Source organism: Abrus precatorius, unplaced genomic scaffold (genome assembly GCF_003935025.1).
Source record: "Abrus precatorius isolate BTA unplaced genomic scaffold, Abrus_2018 Scaffold2, whole genome shotgun sequence".
Lineage (NCBI taxonomy): Eukaryota > Viridiplantae > Streptophyta > Magnoliopsida > Fabales > Fabaceae > Abrus > Abrus precatorius.
In genome coordinates this window covers 36,786,865-36,810,938 of record NW_020874362.1, presented here as the reverse complement: position 1 = coordinate 36,810,938, position 24,074 = coordinate 36,786,865, and the positions used below count along the sequence as shown (strand labels likewise).

At 29.7% G+C, this 24,074-nt stretch overlaps 2 protein-coding genes across 2 annotated transcripts; both read right to left on the bottom strand.

Moving 5' to 3' along the window:
* Positions 1-230: 230 nt before the first annotated feature.
* On the bottom strand, positions 231-9,747 carry LOC113858395 (two-pore potassium channel 3). Its single transcript, XM_027491044.1, has 2 exons — positions 8,148-9,747; positions 231-1,066 (listed from the first exon to the last, which is right to left on the bottom strand). Exons 1-2 carry the CDS (start codon positions 9,308-9,310, stop codon positions 919-921), a joined length of 1,311 nt encoding a protein of 436 aa, XP_027346845.1. The 5' UTR covers positions 9,311-9,747; the 3' UTR covers positions 231-918.
* A 4,609-nt stretch (positions 9,748-14,356) lies between these two features.
* On the bottom strand, positions 14,357-17,715 carry LOC113858589 (DNA-binding protein DDB_G0278111). The gene is made up of 7 exons (XM_027491291.1): positions 17,581-17,715; positions 17,249-17,314; positions 17,104-17,153; positions 16,881-16,945; positions 15,859-15,950; positions 14,674-14,745; positions 14,357-14,588 (listed from the first exon to the last, which is right to left on the bottom strand). The coding sequence occupies exons 1-7, from the start codon at positions 17,581-17,583 to the stop codon at positions 14,550-14,552; spliced, it is 387 nt and encodes a 128-aa protein (XP_027347092.1). The 5' UTR covers positions 17,584-17,715; the 3' UTR covers positions 14,357-14,549.
* Between the last annotated feature and the right edge of the window lie 6,359 nt (positions 17,716-24,074).

Here is a 24,074-nt window from a genome sequence, read left to right as displayed (position 1 = left end):
ATACAATAACAACAATCAAATGCTATCTCACTGGATAAGATAAACTATATAAATCATATGATGCCCTTAAACTCATTCAAAAACCATGTTATACTAACTGTTTCTGTATTATAATTTATACAAACCCCCCAAAGGAAACATGCTATGGGCTACGTCAACCCACAAACCCAAACCCGAAGGAATAACAGAGTTGCACGTACTATGTTACGCATGTGCACAATCTACATCGTCCATAAACAATTCCTACTGGATGTATTATCTGATGACCTGGAAATATGTGATTTCAAGTCTGTTCAAATATCTTTACTGAACTCAGAATTTATAAGACGGATATTTTATTACAAATGTAGCTAATCCAATCATCTTGGCAAAGACAGTAGACGAAAGTCACCAAGATGTTCCACATTATTGTGCAATTAACCAAGAGAGCCTTAACACACAAAAGCTCACCGGAAAGAAGATGCTAAAGAATTAATGCAATTGATTTTCAAAAAAGAATATGTACAAAAATAACTATTTAACCAATCAAAATTGTCCCCTCCATTACCACAAGCCATCTCATCAACCTGACAATATTGTGATTGGTTATACCCGAATTATGGCAAGGTCAATTACTTACCATCTTCTAAATAATTTGTGAAATTCAGGCAAAAGAACCCAAAAATTCACCACCATTCACAGTCAATATGCCTCATTGAGTTAATGACCATGGCAGAAGGGTGGAGGGAAAATCTCCAGCATGCAACTTGTGAATCTAATATCCCTCCCAACCCACAAATGAAGAAAGTTCCCTTCAACTGCAGTCCACTCGCCAGCATGCTACCCGAAAATCTGTCACCCCCTTCTCTAAATTCTCACTAATTGACAACATTGAAGAAATCTAATTCCCTTGTCTCTTGAATGGCCACACTGAGCTCATCAATTGTGATTCTCCATGAGATCCGCAAGAGTTATTTTTCCACAGTTGCCGGCATCTAGTCTATCAAACTTCTCGCTAACCTGCATGATGTCTTTCTCAGATACTTTTCCCATCTCCTTGAGCTTGTATATAACATATTCTGATTTACTGCATGCACAAATCCAATATATTCAGCGAAAGCACAAAATGTGTAAGTTACCAAATTCAATTGAATTAAATGAACATTTTCTTCTAGGATAAAAAACAAAGAACATAATTCAAATCACTGCAGAGAAAATCAAGATAGGACCTGAAGAAAAGGAAACTGATAGAAACAAATTATATATGCTGTGTTATTAATCAAATTATGCAGTAAAACTGAGTAAAAGAGCTCAAACTCTATAATGCTAAGATATATTTTTCAGAGTCAGTAATTGACTCCTCCAGAGAGTAAACTCTCCTTAGCAAAACCCACAATATTCTTGCCTACCAAAATTCTCCGATTTCCTAGATTCCTTCCACGTCACCTCCCCTCTAACTAACTAATCATTATTCCCTGGCCCCATTTTCTGTCTCCTAATATAGACTCTCCACACATTGGGCTTTTGTAAAACTGTCCCTTCACCAAATACAGCCCATCACCCTTCCTTATGGTATTTGCCATATTTGGCGCCCTATCAGAAACACAAATGAATTTGACATTTTGAGATTGAAAACAAATAAGACCTAACTATTAAGACATTACAATAAGTACATGTCTGTCAACAGTCCACAATAATGAAACATGATATGGCCATAACTACCAGAAACAATGAAAAGAATATGCATGCAGGCAAAAATTTAGAAGTTATATGTTTATCTTACTGTAGTTGGAAAGCAGAATAATTCAAAAGAAAATCCATAGATGATGAGCAGCCATGAAGTCAAGATAGAAGAGTCTAGGAAAGAAAGGCATTAGTTGGCTCACAATTGCTTAACAAAATTATAAGGTCTAAGAAAAAGTCAGATGAATGGAGAAGCACTTTTATCATCCCTATCTACAAAAACAAAGGAGAAATACAAAATTGTGGAAATTATAGAGGAACTAAGCATATGAGCTGTACCATGAAGCTACGAGAGATAATAAATGTGTAGAGATTAAGACTAGACACTCACATCACTAAAAATCAATTTGGTTTTATGCTGAAGTGGTCAACTGTGCAAGCAATGGACATGCTGTGACAAATGATGGAGCGATATCAGAGGAATCAAAAGGACTTACATATGGCCCTTACTGATTTGGAAAAGGCAAATGATTGGGAATCAAGAAAGGTTTTGTGGAAAGCCCTAGAGAATAAAAGAGTACATGTTACCAATATTCAAGTAATCAAGGATATATATGAGGAGGGTCACAAGTGTAAGAAGAACATAAGGCAAAGTATACAAATTTGCCTATAACTATAGCCTAAAGGGACAACTTTGAGCCCTTATCTTTCCTCATTCTTAAGTGTGTTTATTGAGCGTATCCAAGAGTTATTTGTAGATGATATATTCCTAGTTAGAAAGTTGAGAAAGGAAATAAATGGGAAGTTAATGTAGAGACAAACTTTGGAAGCACATTTTCAATTAAGTAAAAGTAAGACAAAGTACATAGTATACAAGTTTAGCAAGAGATGCATCAACCCTGGCTTATAAGCGAAATCAAAAGGCATACTCACCAAAAGTCACATGGTTAAGAAGACCAGTAATATTGTACAAAACGAAGTGATAGGCAATAAAAAACAAGCCTTATTCCATTAAGTGAGGTCAGCCAATGATAGGCAATAAAAAAAATCAGCAAAAGAATAAACTCCTCATAGCAGAGATGAGAATGTCATGTTGAATGAGTGGACACACTAGACAAGACAGAATTAGAATAAATGCATTAGAGAGAAAGTTAGGATAACACCTAATGTAGAAAAAATGGTAGAATCTTGTTTTAAGTGGTTTGGGAATATGTGGAGAAGACTTATAAAAGCCCCAATGAGGATAGTAGATCAAATGGAAAGTAGCCTTATCATTAAAGGTAAAGGGAGACTAAGAAAAACTAGTGAAAGCATTATGAAGGATTAAGAGGTCAATGATTTGCCTATAAACTAGATTCATAATAGAACACTAGGGTTTTATCTTATCCATGTAACCGACCTCAAATAGTGAACAAATAAAAAGGCTTGATTGTTGTTGGGAAGCCGAAATACTTCAAAATTAGCAATGTACTAGTGTTGTACATGCATCCACATACAAAACATTTAGATACATATCCAAGGAATATCCTGTGTTTTTTTAATGGCTGATACATTTTGAATATGGCAGCCTATAAGTCTTAGCTACATATGGGTTGAGCATATAAAATACAATGCCTTTATGTTTTGTAAATTAAAATGACTTGGTTCCAATATCCCTCGAGATTACTGGACCTCTTTTGCAAGTTGCTACTGTCATGCACGGTCCATTGGTCCTTCTCAATTCCCATATTGTTACTGCAATAGAAAAGGGTTGGGACGTTCTACTCTCGCACCCCTGCTTCTCTTCCATAAGCTCTAGTTTGTTCACTTCTTTTCCACCAAGTCCTAAGTCTTTTGTTTTCTCCCATAATACTTTGGCATCTCAACTACACAACATCTATTGAAGTGAACTATGAATTATAGATTCTTTGCTCAATTCATAAGAAAAATTTAGTGAAATATTTTTCTCTTCAATTTTTTATTAGAACTCTCAATCCAGCAGTCTCCTTTTCTTCATTGTTAAACCTTCATCGCTGACAAATTTTAAGTGCCCAACCTTCATCATGGGCCATCTTTGTCAAGCATTGCATTTTATATTGTATCTCCAAAAAGCTCCAACAGTCCCCCCAACTTCCGTCGCAGCTTCCTCCTTCCCTTCCAACATAGGGTCTCTGACACATAATTCCTCTGCATCTCGGTTTCCAATGTGGTCTAGCATGGGAGTGGCTATAAGTTTCATGGGTTGTTCCTTTCTAACTGCCAAGTTTGTCCATATTTAACCCCTTTTGCTATTATTATTTGTTTATATTTGCAATTTACCAGTAAAATATCTACCCCATTAAAGTGATTTAAAACTGTTCTTTGTTTTGATTGAAAACGGTTCCTTCTTCTTCTTCTTCTTTTTTTCTCTCTCTCTCTTCGTTCTTTTATTTTTTTTTTAGAATATTAAAAGTCTTAAACATTTTCTTTTCATTTTTCTAATAATTAAAATATTTATAACTATATGGATGAAATATATAAAATGCAGATTGACCAGAGCATTAGTGCCTGTCAATGCACTTGTGATTTATAATTATAACAACCATCCTCCAAAAATGCTTCTATCAGTAATTTGCTCAAGCATCATACCAGTTTCAACATAGCACACAGAAGCACCAAGACCCATCCATAGAACACACCAAGAAACAAAATCAATTAGTAAAGATGATCAACAGCTATCACCAATGTCATTTAACTTAAGAGATTATAGTCTTGTCTGATAATAGGTTATCTAAAATTATGAACCAATCATTAGGATTAAACACCTGGACAGCTCCAAAAAAATCTAAGAACCTGAATGAGAAATCATTCTTATAATCACTCTACCTCTAAATGAAAGTTAACATTTATAGAAACTTATCTAGAAATTTAAATACAGACAATAAACATATCAATATATCACTCCATAATATAAATATATAATGAGCAGATAACCACTACAACCAAGACAAAAGTTTTGAGCAAATGCATATTCTGCACTCTATGTTGATATGCATCAACTATTCATTTTATTAAGGTTAAGAACCAACTGGGCCTTTGTGTCATGTAAAATATTATGCGATATTTAAGCCTTCCTATTACTCTTTCAAAAGTTTGATTATAAGCATGCCCAATTTGTTCTCTGGATCAGCTAAAGGAAATCAGTGTCTCTTTTCTTAACTGTTTTTTTGAGTTATCTTTTCAGTCTTCTTAATCAAATGTTTGTTCCATCAGGACTATGTGCATGATAACAAGTTGAATATGTGCAGTTGAAAAAACTTATGCTTAATATAAGTGTATATGAAGTATCCTCAAACCTATTACACAGCACCTGGCTTCTTAATATGGTATTATAGCATGGTTGTCCCCAAGTTTATCATTTATAGCTGTGTGTGTTTAGTTCAGCATATTTTAGAAAAATAATCGCTTATTTTTTCCAACTTCCTGGGAGGGATTTTGGGTGAAAAAAAAAATATTTATCCAACATTCCAACTTTAATCTTTACCAAACAAGCTATTTGTCTATGACACAGATGTGCACTTGATAGAAGTGATGAGTGTTAAGGCTTAATTTACATAAACAAGGTTTATAAGAAATATGGTGGGGAGGGAGGGGGGTAGAATCTAGGCATAAAGGACACCTAGTCACACCCTATAACAGATAATGTAAGCTGAAATTAAAAAAATGTTAAGAACTTTCATGTTCAATTTCTGAGTGATTGGCAAGGATATATGGACAGGGTAAGAGACAAATGTAACATTGCAGTAAACAAATTTTAGAAAACAACTGTCAAGGATGGCATAAATGATATACAAATGAAATGAAAGAATAGTTGCATCTTAAAGTTTTAAGATCTACAAATTATTGCAGCAAAAAGGAACAATAGTAATCCAATTAAGGAAATTCTGCTGCACATTTTTTTCTAAACCACCAGCGCAAGTTCTCTAAGTTCTTTTCCAATGAACTCTATATGGAGATAAAGCCATGCACAAAAAGTAATGTGCTACTCTGAATGCAACAGCAAGTCATGTATCATTCAAGTGTACTTATTAAACAACATCAAGCTAGTTGCAAGGATACCAAATGTCCAAATGTGGGGTCTTTATTACTTTCCCAAGACCAGGAGCAGGGACCTCTCTCAAAATCACTTTTGGAACCAAATTCCCACATTGTTCCTTTTTGACTTTTTCATCACTATCTTATGTCATCACCAAACAGCAAACAACTATACTAAAAGGACAATATTTTCATAATCTACATGTCGAAACATATACATGAAAATCTATTTCCATGGGGTATGAGCAATGTTGTCAGAATCAGTATCCTACATAGGATTGCAAAGTAAGATACAGGATCGTAACAAAGATCGTTAGATCCTACTAAACATACAAATTATACTTAATCATAGACATATGTATAAAAAATAGCATAGATAAAGAAAATAACCTCCAAATCACATGCTTTAATTAAATATAAACTTAAAATTAGCCAAAAAAGTAATAAATTTATCATAAGAAATACAAACATAACTTCAAAAAATAGAGGACCCATGAATAGCAACCACAAAAAAATGCAGTGGCACAGAAGAGCAAAAAACAAGATACCATAGGACCCACAGACAGTGCCACAAACAAGATGCACTGTCAACAAGAAGCAGAAAATCAGATACCCACACAGCTGCACTTGGGTCACAAAAAACAGAGGACCATGCAAAGAACATGAAGGTGCTTTTGAAACTGAGAAAGAACAAGTGAAAACAATCTAACCTAGGGCTAGAAGGCATCATCACACAAGAGGAATGGTCTTGACACAAAAATCGGGTTTAAAATCTATGGAAAATGTTTTTCCAAACAGGGTCATGAAATCCCGACTGCGAGGCACAGAAGATCGGATCAAATCTGCGATCCTGCAATCCTTGGGAGAATGATTGCAATCCTGATGCGATCTTCCATGTTTGCGATCCTACATGTTATTAAGATCAGAGAGATGAGGAAAGATCTCAAGATCTTGAGCTCTTGATCGCAATCTTGACAACACTAGGTAAGAGTTGCGAACTCAGTCTCCATCATTGTGTCCTACTTTAACAACCAACATGGTGATTCAGCAAATAGTTTCTGTCAACATTTTTTACCATTACTTTCCACCCTATAACCAATATCAGTTCACCATTAACATGTAATCTTTCAAGTCTTGATAAATAGCATGCAGGCATAAATGATGGAGACAGTTTGGATAGAATGGAACACGTTTCAATTATAGTGAATCAATACACTAAAATTAATGGGATTTTTCCTTCAATTTTGTCTGTCTTCTACAACTAAAGATATCAATTTCGTTGGGGTTAGTTTGATCAACATACAACTGGAATCAGAATGATGTTGTAACAATATTATGAGGACAAGAAAATAGAATACAAGAGAATTCTCTATTTCCTTTGCAAACAAAGACAGGAAACCTGTAGCGCATACTGTATAGAGCTCCAGCTCAAAGCTTAAACTCTATACATCCAACATAACGATGAAAACATCACTTAAAACAAAAGGCAACACTTACAAAGATCACTGTGCTAAGCAAGTGAAGCAGGCAAACTACTATAATAGCCCTATCAAAATAAACCTATTGGTTAAAAGTTTTACCATCTTGTTTTCAGATCTGATATCTACAAGAAAAGGCCTAAGAAGTAGAACCATATACCAAGCAATTATTCTATCAAAATGGTCTTAATAAAACTAATAAAAAATATTCTTTAAAACGCATCCTCCACATGCTATATAACGACTGACCACAACTTGGAGAATGAAAAGGTAAAAGTACTCCAGATAACTAGGCAATGACCTCCATAAATGAATATAGCTCAAGGGATAAAATTGGGCAGATAAGCATGATTAGAACAATCAATATCCATACATATGCTTCTGTGTCTATTGCTAGTAAACAAAACAATAGGAAATAAAGTAACTCCAGAAAGTTAAAAAATGCATGACAATCAAAGTTCTTAATTTCTCAAATGCCCATATATCCATCATGACATGCCTCACGATAAAAACAATTTCCTTGTCTACCTCATGCAGCATTTCCATGTTTTACACCATGGCTGACATGTCTGGTACGAGCTAGAGATTCTAAATTCTGTCTCAAAAAAAAAACTGACATTCAACTAACTACAAATAATCACTCTCAATTGAATGACAAACATTTAAGATATCAACAAATATGTACGAGAAGGAACATATTTTCTGTTTAAGTTAATTAAACTTCCTAAATTTTTCTCTGTTTTCATATTTTCCATCACCAAAGTAAGTGCCAAAACAAAACTTCAGTCAATATCTAAGCATTTAACCAGATACTAAATGCATAATTCAAAAAGTGATCCAGGATTCATGTAGGGGGGGAAAAAATATCTTGTAAATCTAGGCAAGCAGCAAATAATGTCAATGCTCTACTATCATGAACAATAAAATTGATTGATAACAAAAATAAGCTCATACCTCACAAAGCCATTATTGTCTATGTCTGCAGCAAGAAACTCAGAAACAGTCATATCCTGACCAAGAATCCACTTTGCCATCGTCCTATGTCGCTTATCCACTCTTGCCTCAGCCAAATAGAGGAATGCTCGGGCAACTGCAAGCGTTGACACAAGCAACCAAATTGCAGCAAAGATTCGACCCTGCAAGGTCTTGAATGCATGGTCTCCATACCCAACAGTGGTAACAGACATAACTGAAAGATAAAAAGAATCCAACCATCCAAGCCTTTCCACAAAATGCATAACCCCCACACCTATTCCAATACAAAGCACCACAACCCCCAATGCCAACCCCACCTTCAACCTAATCCTCATCCTCCCTTTCTTCACATCAACTATATAAGACCTCCCATCCTTTTCTCCCCTACCCTTCACTGCCCTCAACAAATGACTCTCCTGCAAATCAAGAACATAGCTAACCATCCCACTGAGCAATATGTCAATAAAACCAAAACCAACCAACACAAACAATATAGAGAAAAGCTTTGTTGCAGTACTATTGGGAGTAATGTCACCATATCCTATTGTGCACATGGTCACTATACAAAAATACAATGCATCCACTACAGGATGAGTCTCAGTTGCTGAAAAATTATGCCGATTGAACCAATATATTACCACCCCTAGAGCCAAATAAAGAACAAGAAGAATAAAAGCCTGGTGCACAATAGACTGGCTACCAAATTGGGGTCTTTTCACAGTGGGTTGGTGATTGAAATCGCTGATCACAGCCATAGCTGGTGCAGTTTTGGAGCGATGAAGGTTGGTTTTTCTCCATGAATAATTGGGGTCAAGGAGCCAAGAGGAGTGTTGCTGCTGCTGTTGTTGTTGTTGTTGTTGTTGTTGGGACTGTTGCGAATCAAAGAGTGCCGATGCTAAGTCCTGTGTGGTGGAGGAAGAAGAAGCACATTTGGGGGAATTATAAGAAAGTGTTAATGCCTCAGCCAAAGGTGAAGGGTCCCTTGGTGAGGCACAAGAAGGGCCAAATATGAGGCGATCCTTGAACTGCGAAGGGGTCAAAGGAAGAACCATCTCATCATGTTCTGGCAAAGGACAAAGCTGCGGTGCCAATGGTGAAGGCTTCTTTCTGGGGCTGAAATATGGAAGCAGAGGCTCCTCCATAATGGTATTCTCTGAAACCGATGTTTTGAGGTATCTGTGAGGAAAGGCGGTGACTTTGAAGAATGAAAACGTTTAACTAATACGGGTCGGTTTCAGAATCGAGGAAATTTGTGTTACCATAAGTGAAACGCGGAGAAAGCAGCGAAAGTTTTGAGCTTTCGGTTACAGCTTTTGATGATTCAAGTGGGGATGGAAGTTATAACAGAGACAGAGACAGAGAGAAGAAAGAAAAATGAAAGTACATAACTTAGGTACATGATCACATGAATATGGGAAGGTGTCGACGTGTAGGGGTTACTATGTTAACTATGATGTCAGTGCCACTCATTCAGGGGAAGATGTGATGCTACACTCACGCGCTTCTTGTTGGATCGTGGGCGAGTGGTCCAAATGAAATCGTGAGATATGGTAGGGATAAGGCTTTTAAATTACCTTGATTTAGTCGTGATCATGCTCATGTGACTAGGAAATGAAAGGGCCAAAAATGTCCCAAGCTTTTATGATCTGATTGAAACATAAGAAGGGAATTTACCCATATTTGATTTGATCATTAGCGAGAGAAAAAAGAGACAATCACTGCGATGAATGAGGCAGGTCTCCTGTGTAGTGGCCATGTTCTGCATAATTAACAAGAGAAAATCATAGTAGGATTTGGTGCATATTGTCAACTCATTTAACGCGCTTTAGATCAGTTTGTTTTAAAATAAATAATTGTTTTATAGTACTTTTTAAGAGGTTTAAATAGTACTTTTTAAGAGTTTTGGTGCATATTGTCAACTCATTTTCCAAGTGCTTATCTGCTGATACACATGAAATCTTAGTTGATTTAACAATCGTAAATATGCGATTTTTTATCAAATATAACTCTTAATTTTGTTATTTACATAAATATTATGAGCCTCTTAAATTCCTGACTTTCTTTTAATTTACTTAGAAACGAAATTTACTAAGATAAACGTAAGCTAATCCAAAACTCTGTTACCGCAATATAAAAAATCCATAATATTTGTTTACCAACTAATGCAAAATTTTATAGTTTTTATATTAAAAAATAATTTAATTTAAGTATATTAACAGTGTAAAAATATTTTATATTATCATTTAGTCATAAATTGTTATATAAACTAATATTAATAATTAATATAATATTATATCTGCAATGTATTCATATATAATAGTTTCTCTTTGATTGTGAAAAAATAAAAACTAGTTCACAACCTAAAAATCTTTAGATTTACATACTAAAATTAAATTTGTTAAAAACTTACCTGTTTCGAAAAAAAGTTATTCTAAAGTTTTTGAAATATACAATTGAGGATTAAATTAAAAATTTTCATAAATTTAGTATGTCTAATTCAATAATTTAAAAATATAACTTAATTAATTACCATGGTCATAATTTTAAAAAAAATATTGTAAAATAAAGGCTAAAAGTAAAAGTATCTTTAATCAACGAGAGTTGATTCAAGTAGTATTTGCTTCATTTTTCAAAATAAGATTTTAGAATTAAATTTTGTATAGGAAAATATAATCGCTGAAAAAAATTAATCCTATCACGATGCATGTGTTATTTACTCAAATAAAACTATTTTCTGTAAAAAAAATTGCAATTTAGAAAAAAGAAAGTCAATAATTAGAATTAAATATGTTTTTTAATTGGAAATTCTTATATATAACATTGAAAGATTAACAAATGTTTTCCTTTTGAAATTTTAATGTTAGACACTATTATTACCGGGCGTTGACTGAAAAAATTCCTTTGTTCCCCGATTGACCAATAAATTTTTTCGAAAAATATTTTATAAAATCAAATTGCATGTAAACTATTAATGTGAAAAAAAAAATTTAATAACTACAAGACAAAATGATAAGATATGTCTCAACTTGATAATTAAGATAAAGGACAATAAAACAGTATACCATATATATATATATATATATTCTTAATTAAGTATTAGTTGAATTATAAAAATAAGATTAATTTATTATATTAATATTTTATTTTATCAAACTAGTTTCATTATAAAAATATGATTAGAAATTATAATAATTATTTTTTAAAAATATTTTTAATTTATTATATAACAAAACAAAATGATATAATACATTGAATAAAGAAAATTTAGTTATATACAGTAGCTATTACAACAAAAATAAAATAAAATAGATGAAAATTAATGTTTCAGTGTTTTAATATCCTAACTTTCTCTTTTCATCTTCCTTTTTCTACTCTTTCTTTTTTCTTTAAGAAATGACTTAATAAATTTTTGCTTGAGTTAAAATCAGACAATAACCAAAGTTTATTTGTTACATATTTGCTCAAGTAAAAAAAATTTCGTTTAAATAGAAATTTGACAGATTCACTTTTTGTCTTTTTTTTTTTTTCTTGCTTTCATTTCTCCATAAGTTCCTGTAAAAAAGGGAAATCAATTAAAAAATATCAAGAAATATTTTCATCTTTATCTCTTAGTCAAAATAATTGTTCAAATTCAAATACTTTTAAATTAAAAGAGAATTGAGATTAAATTTAAATTTATTAAGAATTTTAAATATTCTAATTCATGTTAAAATTTACTATAATTTGACATTTATCAAGTATTTATGTAATTTTTACAAGGACCAAACATTTAATAAGGCTATATTTTTTATATGATAATTTCTATAATATTTTTGAAAATATTTTTTTCATATAAAAAATAAAATATTTAGTATATTTGAAATATTAAATTATATTATTACTCCAAATTTTAAAGATTAACTTTATTACATAAATAAATTTATAAATTTTTTATTGTAATATAAGGAAGTAATTCTTATTATATCAATTCAACATTTCATTAGTTAATTTTTTTTGTTTTATCTATCAATTAAATAAAAAATAATATTGTCTATTTTTTTAATCCTGTTATATCCAATCAAAAAGATTAGATAAGCCTAGATTTTTTCAAACTATAATAAAAATTATTTATTATATATAAATTATTTTAGTATTTTATTAATTATAATTATTATTTTTTAGTTGACTTACGTATTTATTAAATAAATAAATTTTATTAATATATATATATATATAACTTTACACCATAAATAATATTTGATTTAAATATGAGTTTTTAATATTTTTTTAAAAATTATTCTTTTATTTAGTAGATCATTTTTTAATTTTTTTCTAAATAAGTTCACTAAAAATATTTTTTATTTTTAGTTAAAATATATATTTGATTCCTATAATTAATATTTATTTGCAAATTAATCTTTACACTTAAAAAATTTATGTATTAGTTTTTATATAAATATATTATTATATTTTAATTCTTGACATTGTTAACACTGTTAATGACAAAGAATAAAATATAAAAGAGAGGAAAAAATAACAAAATACTTATTTAAAAACTAAAATGTAATCTTTTGAAGTATATGAATTATTTTGAAGATGAATGTTAATTGTAAAGACTAAACTGTAATCAATTATGGATGAATTTCAGTGATAAAAACTAAATATATAATTTAACAAAAATTTTATATATAATATTTTTTATTAAACTAAATTTAATATATTAATAACATTAAATTACAAATTTTAATAAACTTTTTTTCATGTTTATATAAAATACAATTTAGATATGAATAAGTCAGATAACTTCTTTTAAAGATTTTTTTTTTGGGGTGAAACTTCTTTTAAAGATAAATCTTTCATATAATATTTAGTGAAAGATATGAAAATCTTTCATGTGCTATACATTAATATTGACTTCGTATAAATAAAAATGCGTTAATGACATCTATCTTTTATTGCAAGACTAAATTAATATCGAAAATAATCTTATTTATTTTTCAAAGACCAATTTAATGTCAACCTAATATTACACTTAAAATTCAACTCTCTGGCCAAAAAATCTTATAATTTAATACGAACTGATTTTGACAGAAGCTTCATTATACCGTCACCGTGTACATCCCTCTTCTACGTTCCACAAATTCTGTCCCTTGGCCTTCATCCTACCTCCACACACACCAAAAAAGAAAAAGAAAAAGAAAAACATTTGAACCTTAAAGATGCATGTATCTGCCAAAGAGAATTTGTACTAACCTAACTTTTAAACACACGTTTATATAAACATGTATTTTTACAGAAAATCACATCAATTTAACCCCTCAATAATTCATTTTATGCAAAATACTTGACAAATAATTCTCTTTGAATAAGTCAATTAACTCTCCTATATATCCTAACGTCAAGTATTTTATATTTTAATTTAAATACTAACACATTACGTCAAATTAATAAATATTAACATAATGTCGTATTTCTACTAATACTTTCAATTATTATTTTTCAATTTCAAAAGTCTTGTGTATTTAATGTATTCTTATCTAATGACATTCATTATACTTCTTTTAAAATATATATGATTTTCATGTTATTTAACAGTAATGAAAAAATGTCATTTTAATTTTAAAATTTTATTTTAATAATACATATAATGCATGAGAAACTAACTAAAAAATAATAATAATTTCATCCCTTAATCTAGGAGTGGGTACAGTGCTACTCTTATATCTTTGTATTGCTAAATGGGAGTTTATTGAAGAAGAAAAAAATATATCCCTTGAGGCTTAAAGCATTGTACCCAGATTTAGAAGCAAAAGCAACACCCTTCAGCCAATCCAAGGGGAAGAGAACTCATTTTTCACATTCCCAGTTACCGATCTGGTACATCACTAATATGAAAACTGCCAATCACCAAAGCGGGTCTTAAAAAGATCATTTGAAATCAACTTGAAGCTTAAGGGTATGTTTTAGGGAGAAATGAGGCGAGGGTAATTTTTTTTAATTTAAAAAAATATATAATATTTATAAAATAAATAAAAGATTACTACATTAAACTTATTTTAATTTATTGTTTCATTTCTTTCACTCGTAAAAAAAAAATGAAATTAGAGGATGTTTATAAAAAAAAATTACCCTCCCCCTTCTTTCCCATCCACCAAAGTTCAACTCTCAAACATAGCCTAAAATGACCTTCTGCCATGTTTCACTGGATGCAGCAGTAAGGTTGTGATCCAGCTGTTTTACAAATGAATATATGCATGTAAATAGAGAACTTCCAAGTAGTATATAGAACCAAAATACTAGATGATACATATATATTTCAAAATCCAGTTATAAAATACTTTGTAAAATACAAATAAAGCATGCAATTAATACCCAGCACATCATTTAAAGAGACAGTGAAAATTAATCATCATCTTCGAGAACACTTCGACGCCTCTGTATCTGAAAAAGCAATAAAAATGGCATAGTAAATATATAACCTTTGAGAAATGAGATAGAGCAATGTAACAAATACTCTACAACTTACAGTAACTTTAGTCTGCCTTGTTGTTTGGTTGTTTATCTGCTCCAGCAGTGATATGAGTCTTTCTTCAGAAACCTAAATATGCCACTGATTACATGAGGCATACATTGATATAATAATGCTTATATGGAGTTATGGACTAATTACTTTAAATATCCATTGGGACTCAATGATATATATTAGCAATTTTTTATTTTATAGATTTCAATTTCTGAAAACAATTTATTTGCCTTCATATTCAAGGTTAACAAACATGGGGAGCAAAACAATTTATAACCATCATCCCACAGCTAATATCCATATTCAACACTAAATGAAGTGACAAATAAACCCAAACTTCCAGAGATTTAAATTTGGTTCATATAAATCATCATACAACAGCCATCTTCCCCACAAGTAAAACACAAATTACAGATTATAGAAATTCAACCAAAACAAGTGAAGTCATTGTCACAATCATCCATTGAACAGCCTGCACTATATTCAGACTTCCAGCATCTTATTATCAAATATGGTTGTCACAATTGCAATTCAACATGAAGGTTTGTACAATTTTAAATGATCCAAGTCCCAAAAGGAAACTCATTTTGCTAGGATCGTGTTGCCTGGGATCACATTCAAGCACATAAAGATAATAGAATCACTTGCTCTTTACATTCTTAGCCAAGTTATCAGATGTTTGAAACTCATTTTAAAACCAGAACAAACACAACACAAACCCAAAATAAACCCAGCAAAGGCTTTCACTGTTGTCCCATCATCAAGGTAGTTCAATCGCAATCTTACTTGTAAAATTGCACAATTCTATGACTTTTCCCCTTATAATAAACCAGATCACACTCCAAAACTCAATCTGGTGAGGTCACATGGATTGTCAAGTTAATGCATAGGAACAGTGGAACCAGACAATCCCACCATGCTGATCAAAAGTTCATTAGACTACTAGTAGAATTGCAACCAACATTTATATTAATCCTAATTAACATCTGCCACATGACAGCAGGGCAGGCAATTATAGACTGAATACCTTTTCTGGATCAGTGATTGATTGCACAAATAAGAAACAGATAGATTTTCACTGATCAAACAATAGTATATCATGAAAAATTCATTGAATTTAAATTCAAAATGTTACCAACTTGTGATAAGAATGAGAAAGCTTGCAGCAAAAGACAAGATCCAACATACCTTTTCAGTTATCTGACCCACTTGAGCAGCTCTCAGTATAACATCCTCAACACCTCTTGCTTTCTCGGGTTTCACCAGAGCAATTCGAGCAACTGCATATAAAAATGATGGCAGAAATTTAAAAGAATGTAAGAAAGACAACTATGTGTAGCCAATTAATTGCTAAGAACACCTCACTAATATCCAGATGACTAATGATTAATAAAGTCCCAACTAACAATTTACACAAACAATTTAATGCAAATAATTCTATTATACCTAATCCATACCACTACTGTTTCTATTCCCTACCCTATAATTATTCTCTATTCTTTGTTTCAAGAAGAGTTAAGAGTAAATATTCAACTTCAACATACACAAAAATGAAACAGCACAGTTAAAGTGCATTGTTTCAAGTCTGAATCTGAATGAATACAGTGAAAGAGTGAAAAGATTAATTTGCACTGTCTGTAACAACTTCTGGCACCCTTTGACTTCCTATCCTATAACAGTGAAAAAATTAACTTACATTTCAGATGTATGGCAGATTCACTGTTTACACAATAACTGCATACTAATGCCCATATATAGAAATGTATTCTTTTGATAAAGTTCATTTTGGTCTATATTCCGGAGAAAGACTATAGTCACAACTCACAAGAGGATTATATAGAATGAAATGGATATTATTATCTAGTAATATATTATCTATTCTTAAGTGTTAATGTATGTTCTATGATTGTTTGTCCACTTCTACATATATAGTTTGCATTTGTCAAAATATCTTACAATGCCTGATATGATGCAGACACAGTAAACAAAAGTTTAAGAAAACTATAATGCTTATAATGCACAACACTAACAACTATGCCCTCAACATGTTCTCTACATTCATTGATGCATGACTGAAGGCAGGATTGAAATATTAAATTATGCCATTGTACACGTCATTTTCAAACCAGACAAAGTTTTCGAGGAAACAAGAGAACTAAAATAGATAAAAAGTCAACAACACAGAAGGCAAGAGTATATTATAAACTTACGTCTTTCTCGTGCTTCAGCAGATAATATCTGACTAAGCATCATTTGTCTTCGTTCCTCTGCCTCCCTAAATTATTTGTTTTTCAATTCATATCAATAATTGGTTTTATTCGGGATGAACAACTAATATCAATAATATCACAAAATTTGTCCCCAGATGGAATCTATGCAACTGAGACAAATAATTAGTGCAATATGTCGAGAAATCAAAATTCAAAACCTAACCTCTTTGCATCATCCTGAGCCTTCTGCTGTTCAGAGTTCTGTTGATTTCCCTGTAAAGTAGGAGGTGTGATCAACATAATTACAAGCAAACTCTCTCTCTCTGCAGTGAAAGAATAAAGATACCCATAAGGAAATTATCTCTCACCACGCCATGCCGAGCCATAAGCTCTTGCATTCTTCTCTGTCTGATTGCTTCCAACTCAGGATCAGCCTGAACCAGAAAATAAGTAATAAATAAACAATTATTAAAAACAAAAAAAACAAACTTAACAGTGTAGGCAAAGTGCAAGCAATTGAGATCCGAAACTCAAAAAATTAAAGAAGTGAGCAGCAGAGAACCATAACGCTAAGTATTTGCAATTAACGGTAGGGATTTGGCTAAAAATTATTTAAACGCCAAAATCCAAAAGGTTATTTTCTTTCGAATAAAATAACGCGCAAACCCTAATCGAAGATTAAATTGGAACCGGAACGTACCATTTGGGTGGGTGTGCAGAAGAAACCCTAGCGGTTCTCTGAAAGATTGATGCAGCAGCAGGTCGCGTTAGCAATAAGCTGTTGTTTTGTCTGTGGCTGATCAAAACGGTTGTTTTATTTCCATAAAGGGCTCCATAATATCAGTCCAATCCTAGAGCTATTTTATATTGTACCAGTTTTTTAAAAAAATTCTATCTTTTATAAATAAAACTTTTAAAAGGCTTTTTTATTTAATTAATACATATTTAAAAATAAATTCTTAAAATATATTTATTTTTAAACTAATTCTCTGTCTGGACTTTTTTTTTACCAAATCAGCAGTAACATCAGTCATGCCCCAACGATAATATTTTTTTATTACTCTATCGATTACAGACGTCTAATACTAATCTGTGGATTTTTAGAACAGCAAAAAAAATAAAAAAATAAAAAAATTAGTATCGGCCAAATAATGACGATAGAAATTTGAAATGGATGGTTAGGGATTAAGTTTGCCACATGTTAAGATCGTAAGTATATCGACTCTGACACAGCGACTGAACTATCGTCGCATCTGGGGCGGTACTAAGTCTGATCTTGACACGTAGCATATTAGGAACCGACGCCTCTCACAGTTTCTTCCCTTCCTCTCCATCAGTTTTCTCCATTAACGCCGGCCTCCAAGAACGCAATGTGATTTTGTAAAGTTTTTGTCAAAAAATTTGTTTTCATTTGCAATCTTGTGTGAAAAATTGGAAAGTAAGAATTAATTTGTTCAATTAATGATATTTTGTTGAGTTGCATTTGGAAAAAAAAATAACCATTTAAATTTTAATTTTAGGATCTTCGTGTAGTAAACTGGAATAGTAATTTTTGCCGACATTCAAGGTTAGTGATATAATACAGTTTTATGTTTTTTTTCTAATTTTTTTTTAGGTTTTAATATATTTTTTTGGTATTTATCATGAATATTGTGAATGTATGTATATGTAAACATTGTGCATTTAGCTGGAACCGTAAAATAAGGCAAAAAACGATATATAGAAAATAATTTTTGGTATTTTTTTAAACTGTAATTTGTTTCTAAACTGTAAATTATAGATAAATTTAATTTTGTTGACTGTAATTAATATAGTTGTTAATTTGTGATGAAAAAGATTATATGTAAATCTTGGTTGATATTTAAAAAATTTATGTATAAGTAGTGCAATTTTGTTATTAGTTGTAATATTATGTTTAAGAACAAAAAAAAAATATAAATGTTATGATAGTTAATATATAAAAAAAAATATGAATCCAGTTAAATCAGAAAATATTAAATTTAAAATACACATTAGTTATATTTATAAGATAATAAGATAAATATATTTAGAAATTAAATTATTATTAAGTAAAAAGTATGAAAAATTATATTATATTAGTTGTAATATTATGTTTAGGAAAAAAAAAATATATATATATATATAAACGTTATGATAGTTAAAATATAAAGAAATATAAAAATTTAGTTATATCATAAAATATTAAATTTAAAATACACAATTAGTTATATTTATAAGATAACAACATAATTATATTTAGAAATAAAATTGTTATTAAGTAAAAAGTCTGAAAATCCTTCATATATTATTAGTTGTAATAATATGTTTAGGAAAAAAATATAAATGTTATGATAGTTAAAATATAAAAAAATATATAAATTTAGTTAAATCATGAAAATTAATTTTAAAATACACAATTAGTTATTAGTAAAAGATAATAAGAATAATATGAAATGTTGTTGTTATCGGCTTGATGTATAATTATTAATTTTAAAGTTTTTATTAAAATTTAATATATAGATATATGATAGAAATTTGTATTCTTTTTTTTATGTGAGACATAAAAATAAAATACATAATTGTTGTGTTAGACTTGTTATATTATTATCAATTTTGAAAAAAACTTTAGGGGTTATAAAATTAGAATTATATATTTTTCATTTTATATTCTATTTATATTATGTTAAATTTAATTTAAAAATTATATTATTAGTAGTTTAACAAATTGTATACATGAATAATTATTTTTAATGTGTTTATAATGATATTTAAATGGTAATATATATTTTTATTTATTTAGATGGCTTCATCTTCATCTCAAGGTATGATAATTAATTTTGGGCCAGAGAATCCATCTTTATTGCGTTTTCAAAGTATACATGTCTCTGAACACATTTGGGATGGGCGAGAGCATCCAATGTTGAAGGTCAGGAAGTCTCAGTTCATACTAGCTGGCATAGACGGTGTTCCAGCAGAGATTATACCTCATTTAGAGATGGCTGGCTTTGGTGGAGTTGTTCACCTTGCTAACTTTCCATTGGATAAAAATTTGATCATTGCATTGGTTGAAAGATGGAGGCCTGAGACTCATACATTTCACATGCTACCAGGAGAGTGCACAATAACGCTTCAGGATATAGCCATCCAGACAGGTCTTCAGGTTCATGGGCTTCCAGTATTTACATCTTGCATCCACTTGGTGACCCCTCACATAGTCATTGGTTTCAATTTTGTGTACTGACCCATATGAATGTAATTGTATGTACTCCAAATATCTTGGCAATCTGGCATACAATTCATCTCAATCACCAAAAACTTTTACTATAGCTTTTTGTTTTGCCTTCCATGCTTTCTTGTAAGAAACTTGATAGTCAAATTGACCACTAATTCTTTCTTAGATTAACGTGATTGGCACCGATAGTTGTTCTTTTATCATACCTACAAATAACAAAATAATTATGTATAATCCTCTTCAGTAATATATAGAACCATTAAACGTATTGTAATAAAATTAGTGCAACTTACCAAGAACGCAACTGCAAATGAAGTTTGAATCCAATTTTTTTGTAGTCAAGAGACATCATTGCATGAACACATGTATGTGGTCCACCACACCTTGTGATTTTTCACTTGTTAAGATTTTTGCCCAAATTTGCTCTAACCCTCCAACGACATCCTGTATTATGGTTTGAGCATTTCACATGAAATTTTATTGATTTTGATTCCACCACAATATAACTTTGATGTGTTTTCAATGCAAAGCTTTTAATAGCCATTTTAACATCTTCTTTACACTCAAATATTTGCCTAACAAATAATGCATCACCCTTCCTCCATGCTTGATCAGGATCAACATCTATATTTTTCGATTCATCATCAGCATGTTCCCAGTTAATATAGGTATAATGTGGACTATAATTCAAAAAAGGAGTTTCAACCAATCTTGCATATTACAACATAATCGATTTATTTTACATTATTATTGAAACGTATTTTATAACAGCTTAATGTACTTAATACCTTCGACTCCAGCATTATCACTTATATTTAAGCTACTATGAATTTCACCCTCCATATCAGATTCAGATGAAGTTTTTTCAGGATCCCCCCATTCAATTTCATTGTCATCATCATCTTCATTTTCATATTCACATTCTACACAATCGTGACATTTATTGTTAGGTAAACATACTTACAATGAAATTAACTTGATATATTTTCATAAGAGAATATAAAATTACTACACCTGATAAAAATAGGAGTTCATCTACCTCAGACATGTTATTACGTGAACCTGATAAATTTAAGTCCACACCTTATGACTGAATACCAGAACTCTCACTATACACAATATCTACATATACTTCAATTGCACTTCGCTAATTTTGTTGAAGAAAAGCACTTAACATGCAATCAATATCTTCATTATCACATATATCCATAATTGTGTATTGTCTAACAATCGGGTCTACTAAAAATCGTGACATCAATCTAGATATAACCTGACTACTAGACAGTTTTAGTTTTGCATAAATCTTTCTTTTCAATGTCTCCAAACTTATTTCACGTGCAATCTTTATCATTTTATTATTTCCTACAAACGTAACACCTTCATTACTTGAAAATATTCAACCGTTCCAATATACAATTATCATAAAATCAGTCATCCTGCATCAATAAGTTATACTACTCAATTAGAACACATTTATTTATTTAATTGTTAATAACAAATGACCCCATTCATATTTCAATTATAATTACAACATTTCACACATTTTTCAATAATTTAATAAATAATTATACTTCATTTTATTATATTAGTAATTTTTTTAAATTTTCAAAACATCCATATTTATTTGTTACATAACTTATTACTTACTTGTGCATCCTAATATACATCATTTCAACACTTATTCTTCTGAAATCCTATTAAATAAGAAATTACTATTTATTTTTTTAATTAACAACTACAACAATAACTACATTTACAATACAGTAGACTCACCATTACAAACGTTTTACTTTACATGTTTATCACAAATTTTCCCTAATTGTCTTCCATAAATCAATTATAATAAATTATAAATACATACTTATCAACAAATCTACATATATATTATATTAAATTTATTTAAATCCTTCGTTTATTTTACTAATTTTCAATAAAAAAACAAATTAATTTAATTTTATACTAAATTTCTACACTATTAATACAAAAATATAAAATTAATAATAACATATACTAACCTCAAATGTTCTTCCGCTCCTCCAATCCAAACCGCATTTTTGGAACTTCCTCCATGTATATATACTAAGTAAAATTGGGTAATATCTAATATACAGTAAGAATTAACAGATAAAATGATGCATTGTGCCACGTGTCAGGAAAGGAGCAGTATCGTCAAAGTCAAAGCGATAGACCTGACGTACATTGACTACCGACAGCACTGTCGTCGCAAAACGTCTGATACTCTGCCTGCTTGCCACATGTCATAACCTTGACTAGTATCGCCCAACGATGACCGATAGACTATAAAAAAATATTAAAATAATGTCTATCATTCCTTTATCTTCAATACTAATTTTTATTTTTATTTTTTATGCCGTTTTAAAACCACGTGTCAGATGATGGATTAATATCGGATGTCTATAGAGTAATAAAAAATTATTAAAAAAACATTATCGTTGGTGTATGGCTGATATTACTGCTGATCTGGCAAAAAAAAAAAAAAAGTCCAGACACGGAATTAGTTTTAAAATAAATATATTTTGAGAATTTATTTTTATATATGTATTAATTAAATAAAAAAGCCCTTTTAAAATTTACTTTTACTTTAACTGATTCATAAATTTTACATGTTTATAAACTTATAAATAAATATACTAAATTTTAATTTTATCTTATTTCTTAAATTTTATTTGTTTATAAGAAAATAAATATTCTACATTATAATTTCATCCTAATTAATTCTTAAATTTTATTTTTTAATTAATTTATTTTAAAGTTGGAGTTAAATTATTAATAAAAAAATTTGTTTTCAAAGCTTCCTGTATAATTTTTTAAAAACAATAAATGAAATAAAATGAGATAAATGATATTTTTAAAATTTAAAAGCTTTATTTAATTTTTTATCATCATATTTTAACCTATATATGAATTTTATTTATTTTATTGTAATTGCTCATTTTTATTTTCTAAAATTTTTAATTATTCAGATTAAATCTCTTGACTTAAAATTATATTTAATAATTAATAAAAAAATGACATATTATTAATTATTGATTTATATAAATTAGTAAAAAATGGATAAATTATTTGAATACAAAATTATAAATACAGAATCTAAAATATAGTAAACACATTGTTATTTTTGTATTATGTTATGTATTTTTTATTTGTAAATTTTTATAAACATATAATATATTAAAAATATTTTTTTAGTAATTATTAGATAAATTTTGGAGATGGGCGACTAATTGTGAGTAATTAAAAATAAAGAAACTAAAATATCAGAATTAAAAATGTAATTAAGCTTAATTAAAAATAAAATAAAATTACTTTCTGAAGCCAACTTACCCTATTTAAAATAAACAAATGATTGAATTTATTGCTAAAATTGTTTTCTTCCAAAAAAATATATTTTCATTTAACTAATTAAATACCAATTTTACTTAACTACATTTCATTTTTTTAACTCAACCGTCGTATTAAATTTTAACTATTTTTTTTACTAATATATTATATTTTTACGGTATAATAAATAGTTACACGTGTCCATCTATTAAAATAATCAAATATATTTTGAACATAAACAATTAAATTAAATTATGTTGATTCATACTAAGAAATTTTATTCAGAATAGTTGTAGTTATATTCATATAATAGGTTTGTGTGTTTTTAAATAAAAATAATACAATCTTTCTTTTAACTAATTCACATAAAACGTAATGTAATAATAGTGTGTATAATATATTAAACTTAACAAATTTAAGCAAAATTACAGTAACCTTAGTATAACTTATGCACTTAAAAAGTAACAAATGCACGTCGTAATTATTGATAAATTTAACAATAAAAAAAATAATAGTCATTATGCCAAGGTGAAAACACTATAATAGTAATCTTATGTTATTTTTTCTTTTAACCTTTTATATGTTTTTAAAATAAATATAAAAAATACAAATAAAAATAT